This window comes from Pinus tabuliformis, chromosome J (genome assembly GCF_031772625.1).
Source record: "Pinus tabuliformis cultivar Carrire ecotype Pingquan chromosome J, CPIR1, whole genome shotgun sequence".
Classification (NCBI taxonomy): Eukaryota; Viridiplantae; Streptophyta; class Pinopsida; order Pinales; family Pinaceae; genus Pinus; species Pinus tabuliformis.
In genome coordinates, this window is record NC_142295.1 from 928,408,386 (window position 1) to 928,433,251 (window position 24,866).

Sequence of the window (24,866 nt, forward strand, 5' to 3'; positions counted from 1 at the left end):
AAAAGCCTCCTTAGTGACGCAATGCTTCATGGGGCCCTTAGGGACATAATGAGAAGGATAAGGGGATGGTTGGCATGGAGGATCACAACAACTAGGTTGCTCTTTCCAATGATCACATTCAAAAGGGGGAAACAACCTAAGTTCATCATCTTCAATGCTCGTACATTGGGGAATAATAGGAGGGCCCAAGGATGACTCAAATACCCCACCATGATTGTAAGGACGATAAGGCAAGACAAGGTCTCTATTAACATCATCATCAATATCATAGATAGGGTCCTTGTCAAAATGATGGCCAATTATCTGCCAATTCCCTTCACCAATATGCGAGTAATCACCAATGTCAACATCCAGGGGATTAATGGGGTCATCCTTTTCAAGGTTTTCAACAGGTACATTGTTAGAAATAAAGTCCTTGAAAAAGATAAGGTTATCCTCAACTCTACTCTCTAATGAACTCTCCTCATGAAGATCTATATCATGCTCCCTTTCAAGATCACCCTCAATATCGTCATCAATGTTTTCATCTTGATGCGTGTTCTCAAGATTACCTTCATCCATCTCTTCATCTTGGTGATCTAGGGAGGACTCTCCTTCCTGCTCATCAGTGAAATTGTCAAGATCTTCTTCAACCCCCTCATCTTGATTGATGAGACCCTCCCTTTGGAGAGCCGCCTCCAAGCTTTGACAAGCTTCCTCATTAGTTTGAAATTTTGGCCCTCTATACTCCAGGAATTTATTAATCAACACAATGAAAGATGGAATGCTTTCAAGCTCACATGAATCAAGCCAACCCCAATGTTCATATTCGATAGAGATAATAAATAACGCGATGAGGGTGTCTAGATGAACCACATTTACCTTGGAAGCATGCTTGATGAGTTTCGCTATGTGATCAATTGCCGAAAATGGATCACCATCAAATCATGGCACATTTTGCATAAGCTTCTTATCTAGGCCATTTGGGTATCTTGGGATCCATGTGATATCTAAAGCAGGGAACCATTCATGAAGTTTGCGAAGAACCATTGAGTCTTATATATTAATGGCATGGGTGTCGCTAGGGTGAATTCAAAGATTGCCTTCAAGGAATGCTTACTTCACCCTGCAAGCATTGGAATTTTGAAGTTCAATGGAGAACAAGGGCTTAGTTCTTCCAATGGAGTCGCCAAATATGGATCTATATTGTCGTATGGGGACCAATGTTTTAAAATTTCGACTCGAACTCCAAAACAATCAAGGGTCAACTTCGACTCAGTATCAACTAGGCATAGTTTATTTAAATGATGCGATCTTTGTAAAAAATACATTAAATATTTATTTTTTTATAAAAAAACATAATTTTAAAGATTTTCATTCATGTTTCCAAACACAAAGCATTAGAATATAGAGAGAAAACAAGAAGTAGGCTCATGAATATATCCATTATATCAAAATGGCACCCAGTGCATTGTCCAATACATGTAATATATAGAGATCAGAACAAAAACACATAACCAAGGAGGCTCTAAATGGCCTCTACAACAAAAGTAAAACATCACTAGTCACTAGTCACTACTGGCTACTGCTAGAGAAGCCAACATCATCTAGCTCAAACTCTGAATCAGAGTCAGACAGGGAAACCCATAGCTCCTCCTCATCACGATCTCCAATTGCAATTGTAGAAGTAGTAGCACTAGCAGGTGCAGCAACTGCACGTTGAGATAGACGAGCTATGCGCTTGCGTCATGGCTGAGTAGAGGAAGTGCCTACAACTGGAGGACTTGGGGTTGGGCCTGGTACTAGTGGATCTGCATTTAACTGAACATTATGTTCAACTAATGCCTCCATCTGTAAATCCAAATCAAGAGCAATATCCTCATCAGAATCAAACTCTGCTGGATGACTCTCCACTACCCAATCTGATGTTGGATCAATATCTTCCAACGCAATGGAATCTGTATCAGGATTTTTGTTCAGCAATTAGTTGTCTTAGCTGGAGGTTGTATTGAACATAGACTAGATCATTTAACCGTTTTTGTTCCAAACAATTTCTCTTCTTCGTGTGAATCCTCTCAAAGACAAACCAATTGCGCTTACACCCAATAGCACTGCAAGTTTGACTCAATACGGATTGCAAACTTCTGCAATTGAGGACAATGGCTACCAAATGCCTCCCACCATTGTGTTGCAAAAAACATAGTTGTGTAATGAGTTAGCTCAACAAATAATATCCAACTTTCAAATTATAATAAGAATTTGAAAATTGAAATTGTTTGCTTACCTGGCTCATTTGTTTCCCTTGCAATCCTTGCTAGGTTCTTGCCAAAGGTACCTGTGCCTCTGCTGAAACAAGTGAGTTGTCGATGTATCTCCAGCTAGTCACTCCCCTTAGGGACCACGCAGTCAATGTAGTCAATCAATCCATTTCTAATCTCCCCAGTCAAATCTTTTGCCTCCATAGTTTTATAATGATACCTTGGGTTCAAAAAAACCAAACTGCATGTATAGGGCGATGGTGTTGATTGTTCCATCTTTGATCAATGATTTCCCAAATGGGCCCACACTTAGCCACTCTATCCTTTTATGTTGCCTTTATTTGCTCCTTTGCTTGATCCATAGCCTCATAAATGAAACCCATAGCCAATCTTTCCCCACCCACCAACCGCAATACCTTAACCAGTGGCTCAGCAACCTTCACAATCTCTGCTGCCTTTTTCCAAAATATTTCTTCATTAACTTTCTTTCTCACATCTTTGCCATCCTGTTTGTGAGACCATTGACATTCATTCCATTCACCACTGGAAAACACCCTTTGCAAGTTTCTATGTTGGGAAAACATAGATTGCAATGTCAAAAAATGAGTTGCAAATCTAGTGATGGCAGGCCTAATAATATCCTTGCCCCCTATGTGTTTCCTCATCAAGTTCAAAATCCATGAGTGATTGTAGATATATTTTGTTATGCTTTTGGCATGCTCTACAGTGTTTTTGATCCAATCTATTTTACCAATATCCTCAAGCATGAGGTTTATGCAATGTGCAACACATGGGGTCCAAAAGATGGTTTTGTGTTTTTCCTCTAACATTTTACTAGCAAGAACATAGTTAGAGGCATTATCTGTGATGATTTGAACAACATTAGCCACCCCCACCTCTTCAACGACCTCATCCAAAAGTTGAAACAAGTGTGCATCTTTCACCCTATCAGATGCATCAACTGATTTTAGAAACATGGTTCCCTGTGGGCAAAAAATAAGAAAGTTTAAGATGGTACAGTTCCTTTGATCAGTCAATCCATCTCACATGATGGTACATCCTGTTTTTGCCCATGAGCTTTTGAAATCTTTCAAATATTCATCAATGGACAAAACCTATTTTTGCAAAAGAGATCCCCTTAACTCATGCATAGTAGCGCCTTTGAAGCCCTTTCCAGCAATAAACATGGCATCAAACATAGGTTCATAATATGGTGAACGAGAAGCATTGAAGGGGATATCAGCATCATACCACCATCTAGCTATGTAATGACAGGCAGATTCTCTCCGTTCTTTCTTCCAATGGTCATCTAAAGTGGGATGCATTTGACCTCTATTAGCTTAAGGACCATGTGCACTGTCAAATGGAGAGGAGGGTGTGAAATAACTTTTGATATCACCCTTCTTTTTAATTTTACCCTTACCCTTTTCTTGAATAGACTCCAAAGAGGGAGAAACATAGCAAAAGGGGTTGGATGCATCAGTGCAAGGGATAGATGAAGAGTCCTCATAATCAAAATTAGGGTTGGCAGCCATCATGTGTTTTATACTCCTCTTCCTCCCAATTTCATCCTCTATTTCTTTTTGCCTAGCTTTTTCTTCCTCAAATTTATCTAGCAACTCCTTCCTAATATCCCCAATTTGTTCTGCTCGTGCTGCAAATGGAGCAATCTAGCCTCTAATACCAACCAAGTGTTGTTTCAGCCTATGAATGCCCCCTCCACCTCCCTTAATTTTTCTATGACAAAATTTGCAATGCATTTGATTATCAATCATCTCAGCATATGCCCAAGCAGCATCTTTCATTCTAGGAGCCATTTTCTGATATTTGGACTTGGAAATGAAAGGAAACAAATCTGAAAATGAAAAGAAAAAAAAAAAGCAACTCTTCAATGTTCATTTCTTTTACAAAAATTACTCTTTTCAATTTCCAGATTTGCAAAAAAAAACAAAAGCAAAGGCAGATTTGAGAAGTGAAAAAAAAAACCTCTAGGCTCTAGCCTCCTCAATGCTGCTCCAACAAACCAACTCCTCAATGTTGCTCCAATGACTGCCCAAGAAGCTACTCATTGTTGCTCCAATGATTGCCCAAGAAGCTACTCATTGTTGCTCCAATGATTGCCCAAGACTCCTCACTGCTGCTCCAAAAACCAACTCCACAACTCTTCACAAAATCCTCACAAATGCAATGAGATACCTGTGAGGAAATATGAGGGGGTTGGGTAACTTTTATAGGATTGGGAGAGGATAGATGGACATGCAAAAAACCTAAAACCAAAAAAAACCAAGTTTGGAGTCCACTCTCCCTACAATTTCCGCCGCTGACTGGGTTTGAATGGCTCGGTCGGTTTCAGTCGGACTCCGCCGAGTCGGCCGGCCTATTACTGAATCGACCGAGTCGGTGACCGGCCTAGCTGGTTCGGTAACAGACCGGCCTTTGGCCCGGTTTTTGTACCAAGCCGGTCCAGGCAAGGGTTCGGCTCAGTGAAATTTTAAAACACTGATGGGGACAAGACACATTTCGTGTCCTCGGCAACGGTGCAAAAATGTTACCAAAAAATCTAGCAGGCCTTGGAGAGGGAAATCGTACAAGAAAAAAAGCTAGACTGGGTGCTAACAATGGGGCAATGGCCCACTGTCACTGCAACCAAGGCCCCCTACTCTTTGCATATTTTCACCAATGGGAGGAGTCCCGATAGGATAGAACCACATATGAAAGGTATTCTAAGGTTAAGGTATGAGATGATAAGCCAGAGTCTCTTAAGAAAGACTCGGATTTCAAGTATAAGGTGTTGGAAAATGTAACTAGGTTCGGTCTTCATTAAATGTATTTGAGTCATCTTGTAATGTACTTGTCAAAAAGAATAAAGAAAAGAATTTTTATTATTATTATTGTGACTTAGTAAAGCATGGGTTTCATGCTTGGGTCACCATGTTTTAGGTCAAAGTCCCCATTGAGGACTTCTAGGATTTATTCTGAGTCAATAGAGTCATTGTACTTTTAAAGAGACCCTTCTTGGACTTTTGAATCATGTAAAAAGGTTTCGTATTGAGTCAAATATAATTTATGTATCCTCCACATCAAGTCGGCCTAGAAGAGATTATGTTGGCCTAAGGACATCAATTCAACGTCCATTGAAGCCTATAAATAGAAGCAAGTCGAATTCATTTGGAGCATCTCATCTCAAGCAAGTTTGATATCTCTAAGGAAGTCGAAGAAGTAAAAAAAGTGTCTAAGGAGGCCAAAGGAAGTGCAAGTTGGGTGGAGTATAAGGAGAAGAAGAAAACAAAATTTTTGGTGCCTCTCTCTCTTTGTTCGTGCCCTAGTTTGGGAGATCGAAGTCTTCTAAGTTTTGTTCATGCGAGAAGTTGCTTGATGCCGGAAGCTCCCTGATGTCGGAAGCTACTACATAGTCAAAGTTGTTGGAAGAGAGGTCGAAGATCTATGACGTTGACTTGGTGTGGAGAGAAGGTTTGGTCTTTGTCTAGGGTGAAGAGTCTCAAAGAATACTATTGAAAGGAAGAGAATTTTGACTGGGTTTTCCCCTCGAGGGGGGGTTTTCCCCTGGCATAGTGCCTATATCTAGTGTCCATTGTTTTATGTGCTTTTCTTTGGTAATTGCTTGATGATCTAAAAGAAGGAAGATATAAAGAAAATCCAATAAGAAGTCAAGAACATCACAAGTAATTATCAAGTATAAGAAAATATTTCTGCCTTTCTGATTTTCTAAAATGGTATCAGAGCTTTGGTGAAGAAAGAAGAAAAAGGCAGTCTCGGGGAAGGAGTCTACTATATTCAAGGAAGATATCTAAAAAAATCAAGGGAGAGAACAAACTTGAAGGAGCCTCAAACTACAGGTCTTGGAAGAAGAGGATTGACCTCATCCTTGAAAAGAACAAGGTACTAGACTTGGTCAAAGGAAAAGTAAAGAAGCCTACAGATGACTCTAGTGATGCTGACAAAGTGAAATTCAGAGAATTATAATTGGTGGCCATGACTCTAATGGTAGAAGGAATAAAGGACAATCTTGTCCCATTTATAGCCAACATCAATCATGCTCAGGAAATGTATGAAGCCTTGTCAAAGTTATTCACTATTAAGAACATTGGTCAAGTGGCAAGCTTGAAGAATGAACTAAGGACCACAAAGATGACTAAAGAAGATACAGTGACGTCCTTCTTGCAAAGATAGCAAGAATTAGAGATGATCTTTTGGCGATTAATGAAATTGTTCCAGACAAAGAACTCGTGATCACTGCTCTATTAGGATTGCCACCTACTTGGGGTGCATTTGTTGCAGGTCTTAACAGTTGGAAGGAAGCTCCCACTTTTGAAGAACTATGGATTGCCTGCAGTCAGGAAGAATTGAGGATCTCATTAGTTGCCAATTCTGAAGATGTTTCATTGCTCAACATAAAGGAAAGAAATCAAAAGGACCAAGGAAGAAAGTTGACATGTCCAAGGTAGAATGTTATCAATGTCATAAGAAAGATCACTACAGGAGTGATTGTCCCGACAATCCAAGAAACAAGAAGAGAGAAAGAAATCAAGACAATGTCGTTGAAGAGGAAGACCTAAAGAAATCCAAACCCGAAGAATCTGACATAAGGGACTTACACTACTAAGTCCTTTGCTTGTAGCCTTAAATATCTTATTTTATATTTTTGATGTTTTAGAATTTATAGGTTTTAACATGTTTTTGGAAAAATACATTTTTTTGGTTTTGTAAGTTTATAGGTATCCCTCAAGCTTTGGAGGGAGCCCCCAACAACTCCCAAAGATAAGTATCTCATTTCCTTTCAATTTTTGGTTTCATGTACTCATTTAGTTGTGATTATATTAAATACTAATCATCATTCTCCCTCTATTGTCTTGATTAGGAAAACATCTCCTATATTCTCAAGGAGTATGAAAGAGGACCTCTCAAGACAAGGTTTGTCAAGGAACAAAGGTATGCTTTAAAACATTGATTTCTTTATAGTAAATGTTTATTCATTTGATAATCTATTATTGACATTGTTGTGTCTAACTATATTGAATCATATGGTTTCTTATTCTGAGTGATTCATCAATTGATAAGTCTACCCCACTCCTATTCTTAACTGGTTTTATATGACCCTAGACAGGTTCTCTGGAAAACCCTAACCTAAGGGTATGCTAATGTGAATGTCTAAAACCCTAAACTGCTTAAGGATATTGAAAAATGCTATTTGAAGTTCTTATTGATGATGCCATGTTTAGGATGATCAAGAAAACCTAACTTGTTAGGATTGAATGATAAAGTCTAAAATCCTGAACCTATGGAATATTGGTAATCTTGGGTTTTCTATGTTCCTATATTGAAGCCCTAACTCATTAAGGTTTGGTGGAATGTGTAAGCAAGACCCTTATAATGTCTCAGAAATGATTTCCTTGGTATGTGTGTGTTTGTCTGATCAAACCCTAGTCTAATCAAGTTTGTTGTATGTCTAACTCTTATTGATATTTGTGAAGTTGGGTTTGACTAACACATGATATGAAATGCCTGTGCATGATGATGAAGTCATAGATGTATGATCTGACCTATTTGTCGGTGGTCATGAATTCTAGGGTTTGGAAACAAGCTCTAGTCAAAGTTTGTCTTTCCAAGATGATGGTATTTGTGAAATTCTAGAGTTTTGGAGTTAAACCTTAGTAGGAGTGAAAATCAATGATGAATGATGACAATATGATAATTTGAGATTTATGTAAGATTGTTGAAATCTGAGTTTTAGTTGGGATTGATGTTTGATTGAAAATATAGGGTTCGCAACTAACCGTAGTGAAAGTTGGTCATGTTAATGACTATGTTGTGATTGATTTTAATTGATTGTTCTGTATGAAATCTAGGATTTGTATGAATCCCTAGTAGAAAGTCTAACATATGAATTCTAAAAATTGTTAGATTCCTTGTAGATCTATATTTGTTTGAATTGTTTCTAGGGTTTTCTATATGAGTATGTCACACCTTTGAAAGAAACATTGAAACCCTAGATGGAATGAAAGTTGTTATGAAGTAGTCTAGGGTTTATGACAAAGTCCCTAGCAAGATGTTGAAGAGAATGTGTCTCTTGTTTAAGTTTGGGTATCTGATATATGTAAGGTTGAAATGCTTTTGTAATTCTGATATGGCTAACTTCATGCTTCTATAGATTTGGTTGTACATGCTATCTAAGTTGTGCAAGTACACAATCTTCAATATGGTGAAGATGTTCGTTGATGTGATGAGCATGATGGGGATGATGATAACTCTGATGAAAGTGGTTAAAAGCCACGAAAGATTCTCCGATGACGAAAAGAAGACGCTGATCTCCCTGATTTTAAGAGGGAGTCAGGATAAAGAGATGTTCCCTGGTTGAGGGGGAGGGCATAGCTTGGTTTTGATTGAAGAATGAATTTCGGAGGATATGTTGTTGCATGGGAAGTAGGAAAGGAAAGTATATGATTGAGGAATCTTTTGTCAGATATTCGGTTGATAGTCCTACTATGAAAAGTTGAGAAGCAACATCAAGTTGTCTGGAAGACCCCGGAGGTTTGTATTTGATTATGTACATATGAAAGCAAATATTGATTGGGATTGTGTTTGTAAAGGTAAATCATTCGAAGGTGTTGATAGCATTCTAGTTACCAATCAGTTTGATTGGGAGAGATTGGTTATCCTTGATCTATTGGATCTAGGAGTGTTGAAGCGTTGTGAGTGGCGCATTGCCTGGGAGGACATCTGGCTAGCACTTTGTGTTGATGTTTAGGTCCCAAAGTTGGAAAAGGTGGTGTTGATTATAGAGCTCTATTTTTGGATACACAACTAAATCTTTGGGTTGGTGGTTAGCAAGTAACCCTGATGGTACCTAGAGAGGCTGAAAGCTTAAGTCCATCTTAGTCCCACCCGGATAGATTTCCCCAGTCAGAAATCTAGTTTGTGGCATTGCAATGCCTAAATTGTTCAAAGACCAATGGATAGATTGCTTTAGTCAAGAATCTAGTCCATGGCATTGCAGTGCCTAAAGTTCTTCATGGTTCATATAGTTGAGATCTTCCTTCTACTTGTATATGACGAATACCTCCCTAGTTAAGAGAGAGTGTTGGAAATGCAACTAGGTTCGGTCTTCATTGAATGTATTTGAGTCATCTTGTAATGTACTTGTCAAAAGAATAAAGAAAAGAATTATTATTATTATTATTGTGACTTATTAAAGCATGGGTTTCATGCTTGGGTCACCATGTTTTAGGTCAAAGTCCCCATTGAGGACTTATAGGATTTATTCTAAGTCAATAGAGTCATTGTACTTTTAAAGAGACCCTTCTTGGGCTTTTGAAATATGTAAAAACGTTTAGTATTGAGTCAAATATAATTTATGTATCCACATCAAGTCGGCCTAAGGATATCAATTCGACCTCCCTTGAAGCTTATAAATAGAAGCAAGTCGAATTCATTTGGAGCATCTCATCTCAAGCAAGTTCGATATCTTTAAGGAATCCGAAGAAGTGCGAAGTGTGTCTAAGGAGGCCAAAGGAAGTGTGAGTTGGGTGGAGTCTAAGAAGAAGAAGTAAAACGAAATTTTGGTGCCTCCCTCTCTTTGTTTCGTGCCCTAGTTTGGGAGATCGAAGTCTTCCAAGTTTTGTTGATGCAAGAAGCTGCCTAATGTCGGACACTACCTGATGCCTGAAGCTACTACATAATCGAAGTTGTTGGAAGAGAGATCGAAGATCTGGAGGCTAACTTGGTGTGGAGGGAAGGTTTGATCTTTGTCTAGGGTGAAGAGTCTCAAAGAATACTATTGAAAGGAAGCGAATTTTGACTCGGTTTTCCCCTCGAGGGGGGTTTTGCCCTGGCATAGTGCCTATATCTGGTGTCCATTGTTTTATGTGCTTTTGCTTTGGTAATTGCTTGATGAACTAAAAGAAAGAAGATATAAAGAAAATCTAATAAGTCGTCAAGAACATCACAAGTAATTATCAAGTATACGAAAATCTTTCTGCCTTTCTGATTTTTTAACATAACGCTTCATGAAGAAGCAATATGCTTTCTAATAGAGACCTAGGTAGGACATGCACAAAACCTAGGGTTTGTTGATTTTGTTTGAGTATTGGAATTCCCAAGGTCAAGGCAATGGAGAGAAAAGGCTTCTTAAGATATACTTCAACACAATGAGGCCCGACTTGTACTCGTATAAGACTCATCTGGCTATTGACTCGACGACTCGTATAAGAATCAGGAATGACCCGTATAAGAGTCAACAAAAAAAAACAAAACAAAACAAACAAACAAAAACAAAACAAAATCGAAAAATATAAAATAAAAACAAAAACAAAAATCAAATAAAAAAAATCGAAATTTGTTCCCAAGGACGGGTCTTATACGAGTTTGATACGAGTCATATGCGAGTCAATGCCATTCTTATGCAAGTCAACGCACGTAAGGGACTTATGCGCGAGTTCTATGAGAGACTCATTTCAGCATATGACTCGTCAAGAGCCGCGAGTATTTAAGGGTCTTATAAGGGTCGTGCTTCACTGTTTCAACAAGTACGAAGCTCATACAACCTTCAAGAAAACCCTCAAGTTAAGGAAGAGAAACAAGGGTTTCCCTCTTAGGGCAACACCTAGTTCAAGAGATTTTATGGAGGAAACTTAAGTCGATGCCCACCAAATTTGTAGGTCAAGTATCCAAGACCCTCCACTTGATGTTTAGGCTCTCAAGCCTCCACAAAACCTCTCCCTAAATATTTTGCTAAAAGCCCTAGTTTGACGTCCTAGCCTTAAAAGGGGCCGAAATTTCAAGAGGAGAAATTATGAATGAGAAGTGAGAATGATCACCAAGGACTTGGACTAGTACCTTGTCCTTTGGGCATACGGAGTCAAGGATGCTCAAGATAAGCTAAATTTGTTTATAAGGAGACCAAAAAATTGATGTACTAGGTATCAATTTCTAGAAATTACCCACTTCTAAGGAAAATGGAATTTGAATGAGCGTTATAAGAATCTTCCACTAGGAAAATCCATTACATGTTATACAATGAGTAACATATGCAATTCTCAACTAGATAGCTTTCAAAAATAATTTTCAACAAATTAGGGCACAAATAAGCATAATCAAATAATTTTCAACAAATCAGAGCACAAATAAGCATAATCTAGAAGCAACAATTCCATACATTAGACGATTTCAAAATAAAAATCTTCAACAATAGGCGCTTACAAGATAACATGTAGTATATCCATCCATTTACCAACGAAATAGCTCCAAAGGCAATCCAAAATAGCTTCCAAACATTGAAATGCATCTATGATACTCCATTAGGCAAAATAGAAACAAGTGTAAATTCCTTCAAGAGGTCTGAATTCTCCAAGTGTGATAATGATTGATCACAAATGAGTGATCTCAAATATATTTGTGAGTAAGGCGTATTTTAGCCTAAAATCCCCTCAAGTCATAAAATAATGGGAAAATACTAAGTAAGGTCACAAGCCAACCTCATAGCCAATGTAAAATCATAATAAATCACCCACAAGAGGGCCAAAATCTTGACGTCATGCATGCATAGGCCTCTTGAGGGCATGAGTTGGGCCCCTCCAGTGCCAAACTAAGTGTAAAGCGCTCCAAAAGTCATGATCTAGGGGTTGGCCCCTCAATCTCCATGCAAATCATCGTGTGGACCCCAGTTCTGTGTTTGGGCACAAAATGGGTCTCATGGCTCTCCTAGTGATAGAATAGTCTGATTCTGCTTCCAAGGATGGTGCTAGCCCTCCCATGTCTCAATGGGTGAGACAAACCTCCTCTGCGCCTCGGATCAGCTACCAAACCATGTGATCACTGCAAAGCCAGTTGGGGCACACTAGTCCAAGTGCATCACCTCATGAATAATATAGGGCAAAGTGCAAACTGTTGGGGGTGTTGTAGGTTCCCATGGAATGGAATGATGCTCTACAAGTGGTAGGAGCCCCATGGCTCTCAACGCTGCACCTATAGGGTGTCATAATGCTCCTCTAGTTTACTTGGGCCCCAGTTAAGTTGCCCAACCCATGATGAAACCACCCGCCAATCACACACAATGTCCAATTTTTCATCTTCACCATTTGGTACAAAAGTCATTAGTGCATCTAAGTGGACCAAGTTTGTTAGTCAAGGGAAAACTAACACTCCATACGAGGCTTCCCTTCCAAATTTAGGGCTTTTATCTCGTAATAGTGTTACCTCCCTAGGTAGGAGTGGCTAATGGATGATCCTATTAGGTGTTCCCAACCCCTAAGGGGAAAGACAGGTCCCTGGTACATCCTTCAATCAATAGGTGTCACGTGAATAATGATGGAACGGAATGGGATAAAGGGGTCTCAGAGCCAAATGCCATGGTCAAGGGGTAGCAATGATGACGAGTTCCACATATTGGGTGTATAATGTGAGGAGGGAGCAATTGTGGATGCATGAATTCCTCGACATTTGTTTTTCCACTCCTCTTATTGCCTTTTTCCTTTTTTTTATTTCTGTTTGTATTACTGCTCGAAGCTCTAGGAAATGAGAGCGTGCTTTGAATGATGTGTCCCAGTGGATCACCCCCTTATAGGTGGGGCAATTCGTCGCCCACTAGGAGTTGGGACATGCAAGGGTTCCTTTTTATTGTGATAGAGCAACTTTGGCCCAAGGAACCGGGTGATGGTCATAATGATACGGGGTAGAGCTCATGATTGGTTTTTGCCCACGTGCTAATATTAATGTCCCAACCATCTTTTGCATTTTATGATTTTCTTTGTTTTGTTTCTTTCTTGTGGCCATGATATGCTTTTCACTTTACTTTTAGCTGCATCAACCACCTGGGGCAAAGTTTCCAGGCTCGACCCAAATATGTCGACAAGGGGAGGGGGTGTGCTATGACCCAGTGGACCCAGAGATGGGAGATGGAGTATAGGGCTCATAATGTACGAAGGTAAGTGATAAATATGGAATGGGGAAACGAGACCATGCTATCTCAATCAGGGTTTCCCAAGTAGTGCCCTTCCTAAAGCTATGGGTTGTTAGGGGAGGTCCCACTGGACTAGGATTGAAGATTAACCACCCATTTAAGGTGAGGGAACAAAACCATGGTCAAAACCCTTCCTTCATCCAAGACACCCAATAATCCATGCCAAATGCCCAAGTGAAAAACAAGCATAAGCATATGATTGCACAATGAATAATGTACCTTTTGGATCTGGTTGCCCACCTTCTAACATGTGCTCGTGATAAATGGGCAAGGAAGCATATGGTTGATGCAGGTAGCAGAGATAAAATGGCACATCACATCAACTACAAGGTGGTTGTCACCAGCTATTGGAGGTCAATTGGAAGAAGATGATTAGGAGAAAAGTTCTCCTAGGGGTACCCACTTTTGGTGGTTAACAAACCCCTCATTATAGAATATGCTTGGATTTAGATATGCTCTCGTTGCATGCAATGGTGAATGTAGCTTCTTGTCCCACTTGGAATCAATAATTTCCCATATAGGGAGATATTTAGATGAATCTCCCTTATAAAAAGCCTTGATGGCCTCTTTCGCCTTGTCCATGCCCTCATAAATGTAACCCATTGGGCTTGTCTCCATCCATGATCATCAAGACTTTCATAAGGCATTCGGTTAAGTTAACAATCTTAGTGACTTTCTCCCACAAGTCCTCTTTGAAGAGAGAAACCTTCAGAGCCATGGCATCTGGTTTTGCGCTATATAGCCATTATTGGCTACAAAACTTTCATCTCAAAGCTTGGTACTCATTCAAAAGGCTTTGGAGCGAGAGGAAATTAGTGGCAAACCATGTGACAGCGAGCCAACTGAGCTCACCCTCTATTAATTCTCTCATCAGACTCCCCACCCAAGCATGGTTATAAATGTACTTGGTTATTTGTTTGCACTCTGCAACAACATCTTGCACCCATAGCAACTTCTCAATGTCCTCCAAAATCAGGTCTATGCAATGGGTAGCACATGGGCTCCAAAAAATGGTAGGATATTTTTTGGTTAGCATTCTTCCAGCTGCCACATAATTTGCAGCATTGTCCATGATTACTTGGACAACATTTTTTACCCCAACTTCCTCCACAACCTCTGACAACATTGAAAAAATCAGATTTGCATCCTTTACATGTGAAGATGCATCAATGGACTTTAGGAACATGGTTCCTTTAGAGCAAGCAACAATAAAGTTGATAATTGTTCTACCCTTTTGATCTGTCCACCCATCTAACATAATTGTGCACCCAATGGTCTTCCATGAGTTTTTAATGCTCTCCAACTATGCCTTGACACATTCAAACTCCTCATTAAGGTCTTTCTCCCTAAGTGAAGTATAAAGAGGTGCTTTGTATCCAGGGCCAGCACATGCAACTACATCTACCATGGGTTGAAAGAAAGGTGGCTTTGCATAGTTAAATGGGAAGCTATCATGATACCAAAACCTCCTCACTGCCATATTTGCCTCCTTTCTTTTTTCATTAAAATTTTCCAAGCTTGACTAAGATCCCGGACCAGTGCAAGGAAGGAAGAAAGGAGAAGTTATACGAGGTGCATTTCCTACAACAATTGATGAGCCAGTACTTGTAGGAGCATGTTGACCTTGTGTCTGTGTTTGAGATCCGCCCATTGTTGCAGTTTCATGCTTCATTCTTGCTCTCTTAGCATTTTGTTCCTAAATGGCATCCAAATTAGCTTGCACTTTGGTTGTGACTTCTAGAGGCAATGATCACAAACTGCCACATCTTTACACACTATTCTAGCCATGTGGTATTTCAATTTGTTTGTGCCCCTGGACACCATAATGGCACAAAAATTGCATTTGACTCTCGTGTCAGAACCAGGAAATTCACGGAAACCATATTCCCAAGCTTCATCAAGAGGCCTTCTAGACTTGGATTTAGGAGCCATGGAATTTATGGATCAGGATGACAATCTGATTTTGGAAAGAAAAATTATATTAAAAAAATGTAAATTTTTTAAATCATTGAGGCCTGCAACAGGAAATGCAACAAAAAAAGGCCCACAAATGCCTATAACCACCACAGTGTAGTTGTAGCAGCCACGTTATAGTTGTTACAGGCTTTTGTGGGTCTATCTCAGCACTTTATAGACCTGCAACAGACCCTCTACCTGGACAAGGGGCCTGTGATAGGCCTCTACGGCCCTGAAACAGGCCCCCGTGGGCCTGTTGCAAGCCTTTGCAGCCCTAAGACAAGCCCCTGCGGGCTGTCTCAAGGACACAGAAGCCTGTAACAGGCTTCTGCAGGGGCTTCCATTAACAAATTTTAAATTTAAAGAAAAAAAAAAAAATGAAACAGAATACAAGGGATCAATGCTTACCTGAAGGCTCGTTGCCGGATCGTGAAGGTTAGATGTGGGATCCTGAAGGTTGGATGCTAGAGGAGAGCTCGATTCTAAGTGAAGTGAGTGTGAGCAAGCAGAGAAGAGGTTGGATTTAACAAGAAAAAAAGGCAAGAAGGAAAAAATTGGTTTTGGGGACAGGGCCAAGTGCCAACCGAGTGTCCACAAGTTCGTTGAGTGCCCTCAAGTTTCCCCGAGTCTGGCGAGTATTGGTGAGTGGCGAGTCTGTGTGCCGAGTATGGCCAAGTCACTCATTTCGTAGCAAACTCGCCCATATTCAACCCACTCAACGAGTACTCGACGAGTCATGCTAGATTGGTATGAGGAGAAGGTAGAAATTTTCTAGCTAAGTGAGGATAATTACTTTCAGCTTATCTTTGAGGAATGTCCTCCTCTCTATCATGAATCTCCCTATAAAGAGTACTTACAAGAGCCAAAGGTCTCCCAACTTCTATTTAATAAATCTCTTCACCTCTATGATGATTCTCCTAGTGAACAGAATAGTGGTAGTTGAAAGCAAAGCTAAGCAAGCAGAAATCATTGAGGGAAATCATATGAAAGTAGTGAAAGAGAGATTTTCACTTGAATCCTCTCTAATGGAAATGTTCCTTCCAACCCCACAACTAGTTGTATGCATTTATGTGGATAACAAATCTAATTACACATTTCCTCGTGTCTTGGTCATGCACTACTTGGACCCATATTACCTTGTTGAGCATCCTCAACAAAATACAATGAATAAATACATCCAATTCATCAAAGAATATCATTCTCAAAGCTCCAATCAATATCCATTTGAGTGGGTGCATATGGTTGTAATCAAGCAAAAGCTAAAGAATTGCAGGAACAATAAGTAACGTGGAATAGCTATTCTCTGGTCCTCAATCTTTGGGAAAAAAGCTTTCCATAGGGGAGGGCACGTACAAAACACCACATTTTCATCCATGTAAGTAAATCTATGTTTATGAGCTATTTTGTATGTAAGTCTGTAGTTTTGTAATAATGTATTGGTCTTCAGTCCTGTGATATTTTATGCAAGGCCATTTATGTTATAAAGGCCACTAGAGTCTACTGTGTAGCTAAATTAAAACTTTAATTAACTCAAAAAGGTATTCTGGGCCACAAGTTACACCTCTAGTCTTTTTGTATAGAGAGGGGTTTTGCTCTCTCTTGTAATCAATGTTATTTATCAATGAAACACTACATTTTTCTCACAATAAAGAATCATGTATTGGAAAAGTGTTCCTCCAACATTTGCAATTGCAACTGCATCTGATCTTTTGAGTGGGTAGGCACCCCAGTTTATATTTTGATAGATGATCGTTGCTCTTGAAGCTCACTTTTTGTTATTATTTTTATTGCTCTATTTCAGTGTTAGATGGACATTTGGTTGTGTTAGCAACTAAGCAGTGACATTTTGGACTCTAGCACACTACTTTGGTCACTAACAAATAATACAGCATACTAAAGTATAGGAGGATACTCCCTGTTGCTAATTATGAATATAGACTGGCACACAGAAAAAACAAGAGAATCAACACTTCCTTTAGCTATAGAATGAACATAAATTCTACTTCCTTATCACCAAAGCCTGGCATTTGGCAACTTATCTCCATGTCAGAATCTTGCAATCCAATCCACAAGTTACAAGAACTTAGACGCCCTCAAGATACTTTAATAACTAAGTTCATCATTTAAAGCTATGGTACAAATACCAAGAAAACTGCACTCAGAAATCCTTAAAAATTTAATGCTATAATTGTGAACAACACTGCATCATGTCCTCAAAATCTATCTTAACACTCGACAAAAAACGAAGACTACTTCCTTTATACAATCACAAATGGCATGAGCTATGGACTTTAAGATAAAAACATGGAAAATAAGTTCATTGGTAGACATTTCTTCACTTTTCACCTTAGCCCCTTACATTCCTAAATTTCAATAAGCAGGGATAACGTACATAGGAAACAAAACAATATGTAAAGAGCCCCTTACATTCCTAAATTTCAATAAGCAAGGATCAAGTACATAGGAAAAAAACAATATGTAAAGAGCCCCTTCATTTAAGCAAGGGTCAAATAAACAAGAAAAAGAAAATGTAAATTAGGGTAAACAGGATCTTGATTTGATCCTAAATCAAGGTGTTTCATACCCTCCACCAAGGGATAAACCCCCCATAGACACATTTCACTCCACAAGAGCCATCTCACCCATGCAAGCGCCTTGTTTCATGTGGTTGGAGCAAGGTACAAGTCCTGGGTGAGTTTGGCAGAATAGATACCCACCCACCCATGGCATCCTAACAGAAGGGTGGGTTCTTTACAGAGTGTTGTAAGTCAGCTACATTCGAATGTATTATTACCAGATTGGAAAGGACACACTTACCATGCAATGATAACCAGAAGCATCATGTTAAAAAAAAAAAAATAAGAGGAGAAAATATACAAAGAATTACCTGCAAAAACTATGCCTTCGAGCAGCATCTACTAGAACCCAACACAAAACTGTCTCATCATTGTTAACCAATAAGCATTCACCATCTCTATCGATTCCTATGATACTCACATCTTCTTTCTCCATAACTTCCCGAAGGAACCAACCATACTTTTCATTGCCGATTTGACCAAGGGCAGCACAATGAAGCCCAAGCCTTGCTGCTGCTATAGAAAAATTGCAATTACCGCCAGCTTCCCAGTATCTCTGCACAAATCAATACCAGCTTGGATTACAAAGTTTTCCAAACATGAAAGCAATTGCAAAGTTGAAAGAACAATAAAGAAAATAACGTATATATAGTTAATTCAAGCAAATACAAATGCACATGCAATCAAGGTAACCACTTGAAGACATGAAGAATAGGCTATATGTTGTAAATAGCCCCTAGAGATGTTCCCCATAAAAATCACCACGAAAAAGTGTTTCCCAAATAATTTGATTTGGGACATATTGCTACTAGTTAAGCTGAAAGTGACTGAAATATTGTGACCATGTAAATTTTGCAGCATAACTTGAGAAGATAAAAGAAATGCTTAACTAACATGAAGACCTTCCATTTGCATTGGGTGGAATATAGCACTTCTTAAGAATAGTCTCCTCAAGAGGAAGACCCTTTTCTCTTTCTTACTCGACTTCCTAGAGCGAAGCTTTCCACCCAAACAAGATCACTTTTAGGTGACTGCAATCTTCGATCTTTCCTTACAAATTTCAGACCTGCAACCTTCGCACGTGTGAGGGTAATCTGGCCCAAAAACAGTTCACAATGAAGACTTCTTTCCTTCGTTATCCTTCCTTCTTCCCTCGTTGACTTTAAGGCTCCTTTTATTTTAAGATGAATTGCGCACTTCTATTAGAGACTTGCTTCACCAAGTTGATGTCCTCCAAATGAGGCCGGGCACTGCTATATATAGTGGTTGGTTCATGACAGTTAGGCCGACATGATCACAAGGGTAGATCGACTTCATCTTTCTCGAATCATCTTATTCATTGTAGGCCGACTTGAGTGAGGGTTAGTGACATGGTCTTGGAGGGTGACTTACAAAACAAATTTGACCTTTTACAATGTGTAACATGCCTTCAATAAATGGCAATGACTCTTTAGACTTTATCACTAGATGACCAAATCCCTAAGGGCTCACAATGGGAACCTTAACTAAAAATAAAACCTCTTGCTCATGAAACCCATGACACAAGCATTACAATAATTTTATTTTTCTTCTTTACATCTCTTACATAAAATCACAATTACATGTCATTATGAACACTGAACCTAGTTACACTTTTCAACACTCCCTCTTAACTAGGGAGGTATTGATAAGAAGAATCGGATTGTAACCCATTTGTATAGCATCATATCAACCAGCATTGTCGCATAGCAAGGCCTTGACTAACAGCTCTATCTCTCCACAAGATCTGAGCTCAATGCTAGCAAGACCAATGATTTATAGACACTCTCATCATTGTCTCTCCCGGAACATACCCCACCTGGGTTCTCAAGGTGTGTTCCATCAGGACTATTCTTATCTTGGATTCCCAATCCTCAAAGAATATCGGTCCTCCACAACTACTCTTATCTTGGATTCCCTATCTCATCCTCAAAGAGCATTAGATGCCAAATGATTACCCAATCCTCCATTCTGTCTTCCCAAGTGAAGACAAGAATGATGTGTCTGTTGGAAATACTGAGAGGGGGGTGAATCAGTATTCCTTTTCAATTGTTACTTTTACCAGTTAAATCAGTTATATTTAGAACACAAAATGAACAATAGGAATAAATGCTTTTATTAATATAATCTTTACAATAAATCAGGTACAATATATATAGGGCTCCAACCCTTGATGAAGACACCGATCTTCAATTCCCAGGCTCCAACCTGTTGCCAAGCACCAACTTGGTCTTTTGTGAGGCTCCAACCTCTAGGGCTCCGATTCTATCTTTGTCAAGGCACCAACCTTGTATTTAAGAGCACCAACTCCAAGGACACCAATCCTTCCAATTTTGAGACACCAACCCCAAGGGCTCCGACCCTATCTTGTGAAGACTCCAACCTTGGATTTAGAAGCACCAACTCCAAGGACACCAATCCTTCCAATTTTGAGGCACCAACCCCAAGGGCTCCGACCCTATAGTTTTGCTTTGTCAAGAAATGTTTTGATTGTATTGCACTGCTCTCAAAATCTTCTTCACTATGTTCTGTCAATCTACAGCTTCACTGCTATATCAATGACAACTTGTCTTCATATGAAGGAGTCTTACAATTCTTCATATTGCCCAAACAAAGTCTACAGAGTTACCTCATGATGATTTCAAATAGCCATCATGATCTACAATAGTCTTCACACAACTTCAATGTGTCTACAATGAACTGTACTAAGTTCTGTACACAAACAATTCTTTGTTTCAACCCTCTATTCTAACTATCGCGGTAATTGCTTCAGGGGTACTTCAGAGATGTGAACGTCACGGCTTTATGTTGTGCATCCAATTAGAAACTATCATGTCTATGCAGTGCCTATAATAGATCGCGGTGTTGGAATTTCTAAGTTTAACCCGTTAGAAATTCTTCCCGTACTATCTGATTTATTTCTTCCTAGTTGTTCAATTACTTAACAAGTTATTTACCATGTAAATACTGAAAAATAAATACAAGTAAGTATCAACACATACAGATCATCAACTGAAAGTAAACAAGCACACAAGTGACAACGTTGGTTTTGGACTAATGTCTCCGGAAAAACCCAATGCGGGAAAACCGGCGCAACTATTCCGATGGTTTTATTATTATGCGGTTTCAGAATACAACCTGGGTACCAAAAATGACTCACCCAACAGAGAATGCCCTTGGCAGTACTACCTCTCAGTCAGAGACAGATATTCCGGCTAAATCACCGGATAAACGATCGCACAGCAACAATGCAGCTTCTGTTGCTCTGCATCACTCTGATAGGGACTGCGTCACCCTATCTGGCTCTCCAGCTCTCAGTCTATCCCACAAAATGCTCCCAGCGCTGCCTCTGGGCTCTGCGTCAACCTCTCTGGGCTCTGCGTCAGCTTCTGGAGCCTCTGCATCAGCCCTTGGACCCTCTGTGTCTCACACGGCAGCCCTCTCTAGCTCTACGCAGCTCCTGGCTGCCTCTGCGTGGCCTCTAGCTGGCTCTGCGTCCCTCTCTCGGCTTTGCACTAATCCTCCTGGTACTAACTCTGCCTCTCTACTATGTATTCACTGCCCCTCAGCTGCAACTCAGATCACTCGCTCAATTTCCTCAGCAAACCCTGCCCTAGAAAATCGAGTTCTTGATCTCTCTTGGTGTGTTCTCCAACTGACCCTCAAGCCTCCTCTTATACTTTTCTCGTTGGTCCATCAACAGCCAAGATTAAATCTCTAATCAACGGCTAAGATTAGATTTGACTTGATCCATGACTTTTGGACCATTCTAACCCAGTTTTATATTAATACCCATTAATATTTTATTTTTCCTAAATTTAGACTTAAGAACTCCATTAAAAATATTAATTATTTTAATAGCTCCCAAACCGGTTAGATTCTGCCCAAACCCTTTCTGGGTCTTGGAGATCTCATGTGCTTTAGCCTCTCCACCAATTTTCGTGGCTATAGCACATCTGATGCTACCCCAAATCAACACGCGGGCTGTGCTTTAACAGATTCATCATAGGTCTGATCTTTTAATGAATAACCCAGTCAACAGAAGCTCGACCTTCGGCTTTCTTCTTCCTCTGCTGGACCTCTAGTTTCTTTCTTCACTCGCTCGGCCTTCGGCTTCGTTCTTTTCTCTGTCTCGCTCAACCTTCGGCTTACATTCATTGTTTTTCTTTTCGCTCGTCCTTCAGCTTCCTTCGAGTTCACGAGTTGTGAACTGTTTTTCTTCTTTGTTATCGATGCCCGAGATCCACGCCTTGAAGTGAAGTGTTTTAACTCATTTTTATACGAGTTTCACCAATGACCAAAGGTCACGTCTATTGGAGGGAGGCCGACTTGTATATTAAAAATATATATCGGAGTCTTTTGTTAATATTCAACAAATTATAACATAGCCTTGTTATTTACGGAAATCGCATCAATAGAGGTCCCCACATGCCACATCATAGCTTTAATCGCAATCGCAATTTTTCCGAACTCCCGCAATCGCAACTCGTGAAAATCCCGCAATCGCAACCTTATGGCTTCACGATATAACATCCTGATACCCCTACTGCCGATGGAGCGGATGCGATATAGTATCAAGCAGTTGTTAATAAATCTGTCGGGTCCACAGCTTCTATTGCAATCAGCAGTTTGGGGTCCACCACTCTATCGCAATCAGCGGTCCATAATACTATCACAATCGACGTTTTATTGTGACATCCCGTTAAGACTTGTGATATGAAAGTTCCGATACGCGGATGTGATATTACATTGAGTCATATTATAGTGGTGCAGTCGGGTCTGCAGTAATATCACAATCGGTGTTTTAACGTGACATCCTTTAAGACTTGCGGTACATAACTTCCGACGTTGCAGACGCGATAATACAATAACCCTATTTCGATAGTCCTATCGAGTCCATCGGAACTCCAACATGACAATCGATTTTAAAAGGACTTGAGATGTGGCAGATGCAGTGTTATAATAATTGTTATATAATCACGTCAGGTTCGCACCTTATATCACACATCGGAGGTTTCGGGTGGTGTTACATAACTTAATATAATGGAACCGCCAATAAAGTTCCTCTGATATAATTTCTCCGATGCAGTGTTATTACATGGTTTTATTCTTGGGTTCTTGCTCTTGTGACTACTCTTCTGCTCTTCCGATAGTTGTTTCTCTTGTGGCTTATCTTCCTGTGACCTCCAATAGCTCTTCCTTGACTGCTCCTATTCTTGACTTTCAATGGCTTTCCTTCTTGGGTCTACTACTTCTATTCTGTCTGTATATATATATATATTCAATCCACTTGGCTCCTCCATCTCATCATATCATCATATATCAAACTTTCATCACTATGAGCATTATAATCAATGGGCATCAATGAGCAATCATGTATCAAAGAATTTTCCATCACAACCACTGCCATATTGACATCAATGACAACCTAGATTAACAGTGTCTATGTCTCCCTCTTAATTAGGGAAGACATATCTATCCCACTAAAGGAATGTACCTAAGCTCCCTCTTGGCTTAAGAATTTCCAAGTTTCTTCCAATAAGAAACTTGTTTCCAAGCTCCCTCTTAATTAGGGACCTATAGCAACTCTTCAGGTGGAGATGAAAAGACAACCAGCTGCTTGAAGAGCTCCTTTCTTTAATGTTATGAATTTCTTTGTCACAGAGTCTTCATCTTTTGGGACTTCTTCATAGGGTACAAACCATCCATCACTTTCATCCATGAGTCAGTCATGTCACCATTCCTTTCATCAAAAAGTGATCCATCAATCTACATCTAGCCTTGCTTCATGTCATGTTGCCTTCTTCGGAAGGATCTTACATCCTTCTGCATGGTCCTCTGGGAAGACATCCACAGGTCTTCCTTTGGCAGTCCTGCATAAGCCCATCCAAATACTTGTTCAAAAATAAGAAATGAACACTTAAATCATAATTACCTTTGTGATGGTCTTTCATCATGACATCTTCCTGTAGGCATCAGCATCTTGCATACATGTTGACACATCTCCTAAAGACATGTATTGTCAAGGGTCTCCATCTTTTCCAAACTTCCATCAGAGTCTTCATATCTTTCTGGGAGATATCATAGTCAAATCTTCTTGGTCTTTCGAATGTTGACTGCCTTTACCATTGTTGCATATTCCACGATCTCTTCCTTTCTTCACACATTTCATTCTCAAGAGCTTCCATTCAGAGTTCTTCAATTGTATTCAGCCACCTCATACTCCATATGAGGACATATTATGTTGATTTCATCTACTAAATATGTGACCCATGCATTTGAGGGAGGAGATCCTGTGTTTTGATCATGCTCTTAAGATAAGAGCAGTGATCCATGTTACCTGCAGGCTGCAACCATATGACATGACTTCCATAATATCAAATGTAAGCATACTTACCTCATCTTTTTCTTTGGGTCATCCAGACTTCCTATAGCATCTTCCTTGGAATGAAGGAGCTTCATTCCCTTGATCTGCTTCACTGTTATGTCATCATACCATCATCCCATGAATTCCACAAGTTTGGAATTCTTAATGAAACACTTACTTCCCCTCATGATCGGTGAACCTTTTAGTGAAGGAGATTATCTCAATCATAGTAGAGATCTCTCACTTCCTCCTTATTAGGCTTCTTCATCTCAGATTCTTCCACTTCTTCAGTAATATGGGCTTCTTCCTTATTTCTCTTGTTATTGTCCCTTTTAAGTTTACGACAATCTCTTCTATAGTGCCCATATTCTTGACATCCATAGCATTGAACCTTAGCCATGTTCTTCCTTTTCTTTTGAGGACCAGATTTACCAAACTTTCCTTTTCCTTTTGTCATAGAAGCATATGCTTGATTTTGCTCATTTGATCCTACATCAATTTTTCCCTGGTTTCTTCGATCTTGCACAATGACCATAGATCCTGGAAAGGAGTGGCTTCTTTCTTCCCATAAATACTTGAAGTGAAGTTGCCCCATTCCTCTGGTAGTGCATTTAATACTACAATGGTCATTTCTCTGTCAGACATTATTTCACCCAGATCTTGAAGTTGATCTCTTATTTCTGAAATCCTCATGAAATATGAGGTTATTCCTTCTTCTTTTGAAATCTTCAATTTGT

General features: G+C 39.6%; 1 protein-coding gene across 2 annotated transcripts in view; it reads right to left on the minus strand.

Annotated features, from left to right (window-relative positions):
• LOC149229804 (uncharacterized) overlaps positions 1-24,866 on the minus strand; it is a 174,962-nt gene that overhangs the window by 127,103 nt on the left and 22,993 nt on the right. For both annotated transcript variants that reach the window (XM_089378738.1, XM_089378737.1), the window contains exon 2: positions 18,056-18,300. In XM_089378738.1, the coding sequence (XP_089234864.1) occupies positions 18,056-18,300 (245 nt within the window). The remainder of the gene's footprint in view (positions 1-18,055; positions 18,301-24,866) is intronic.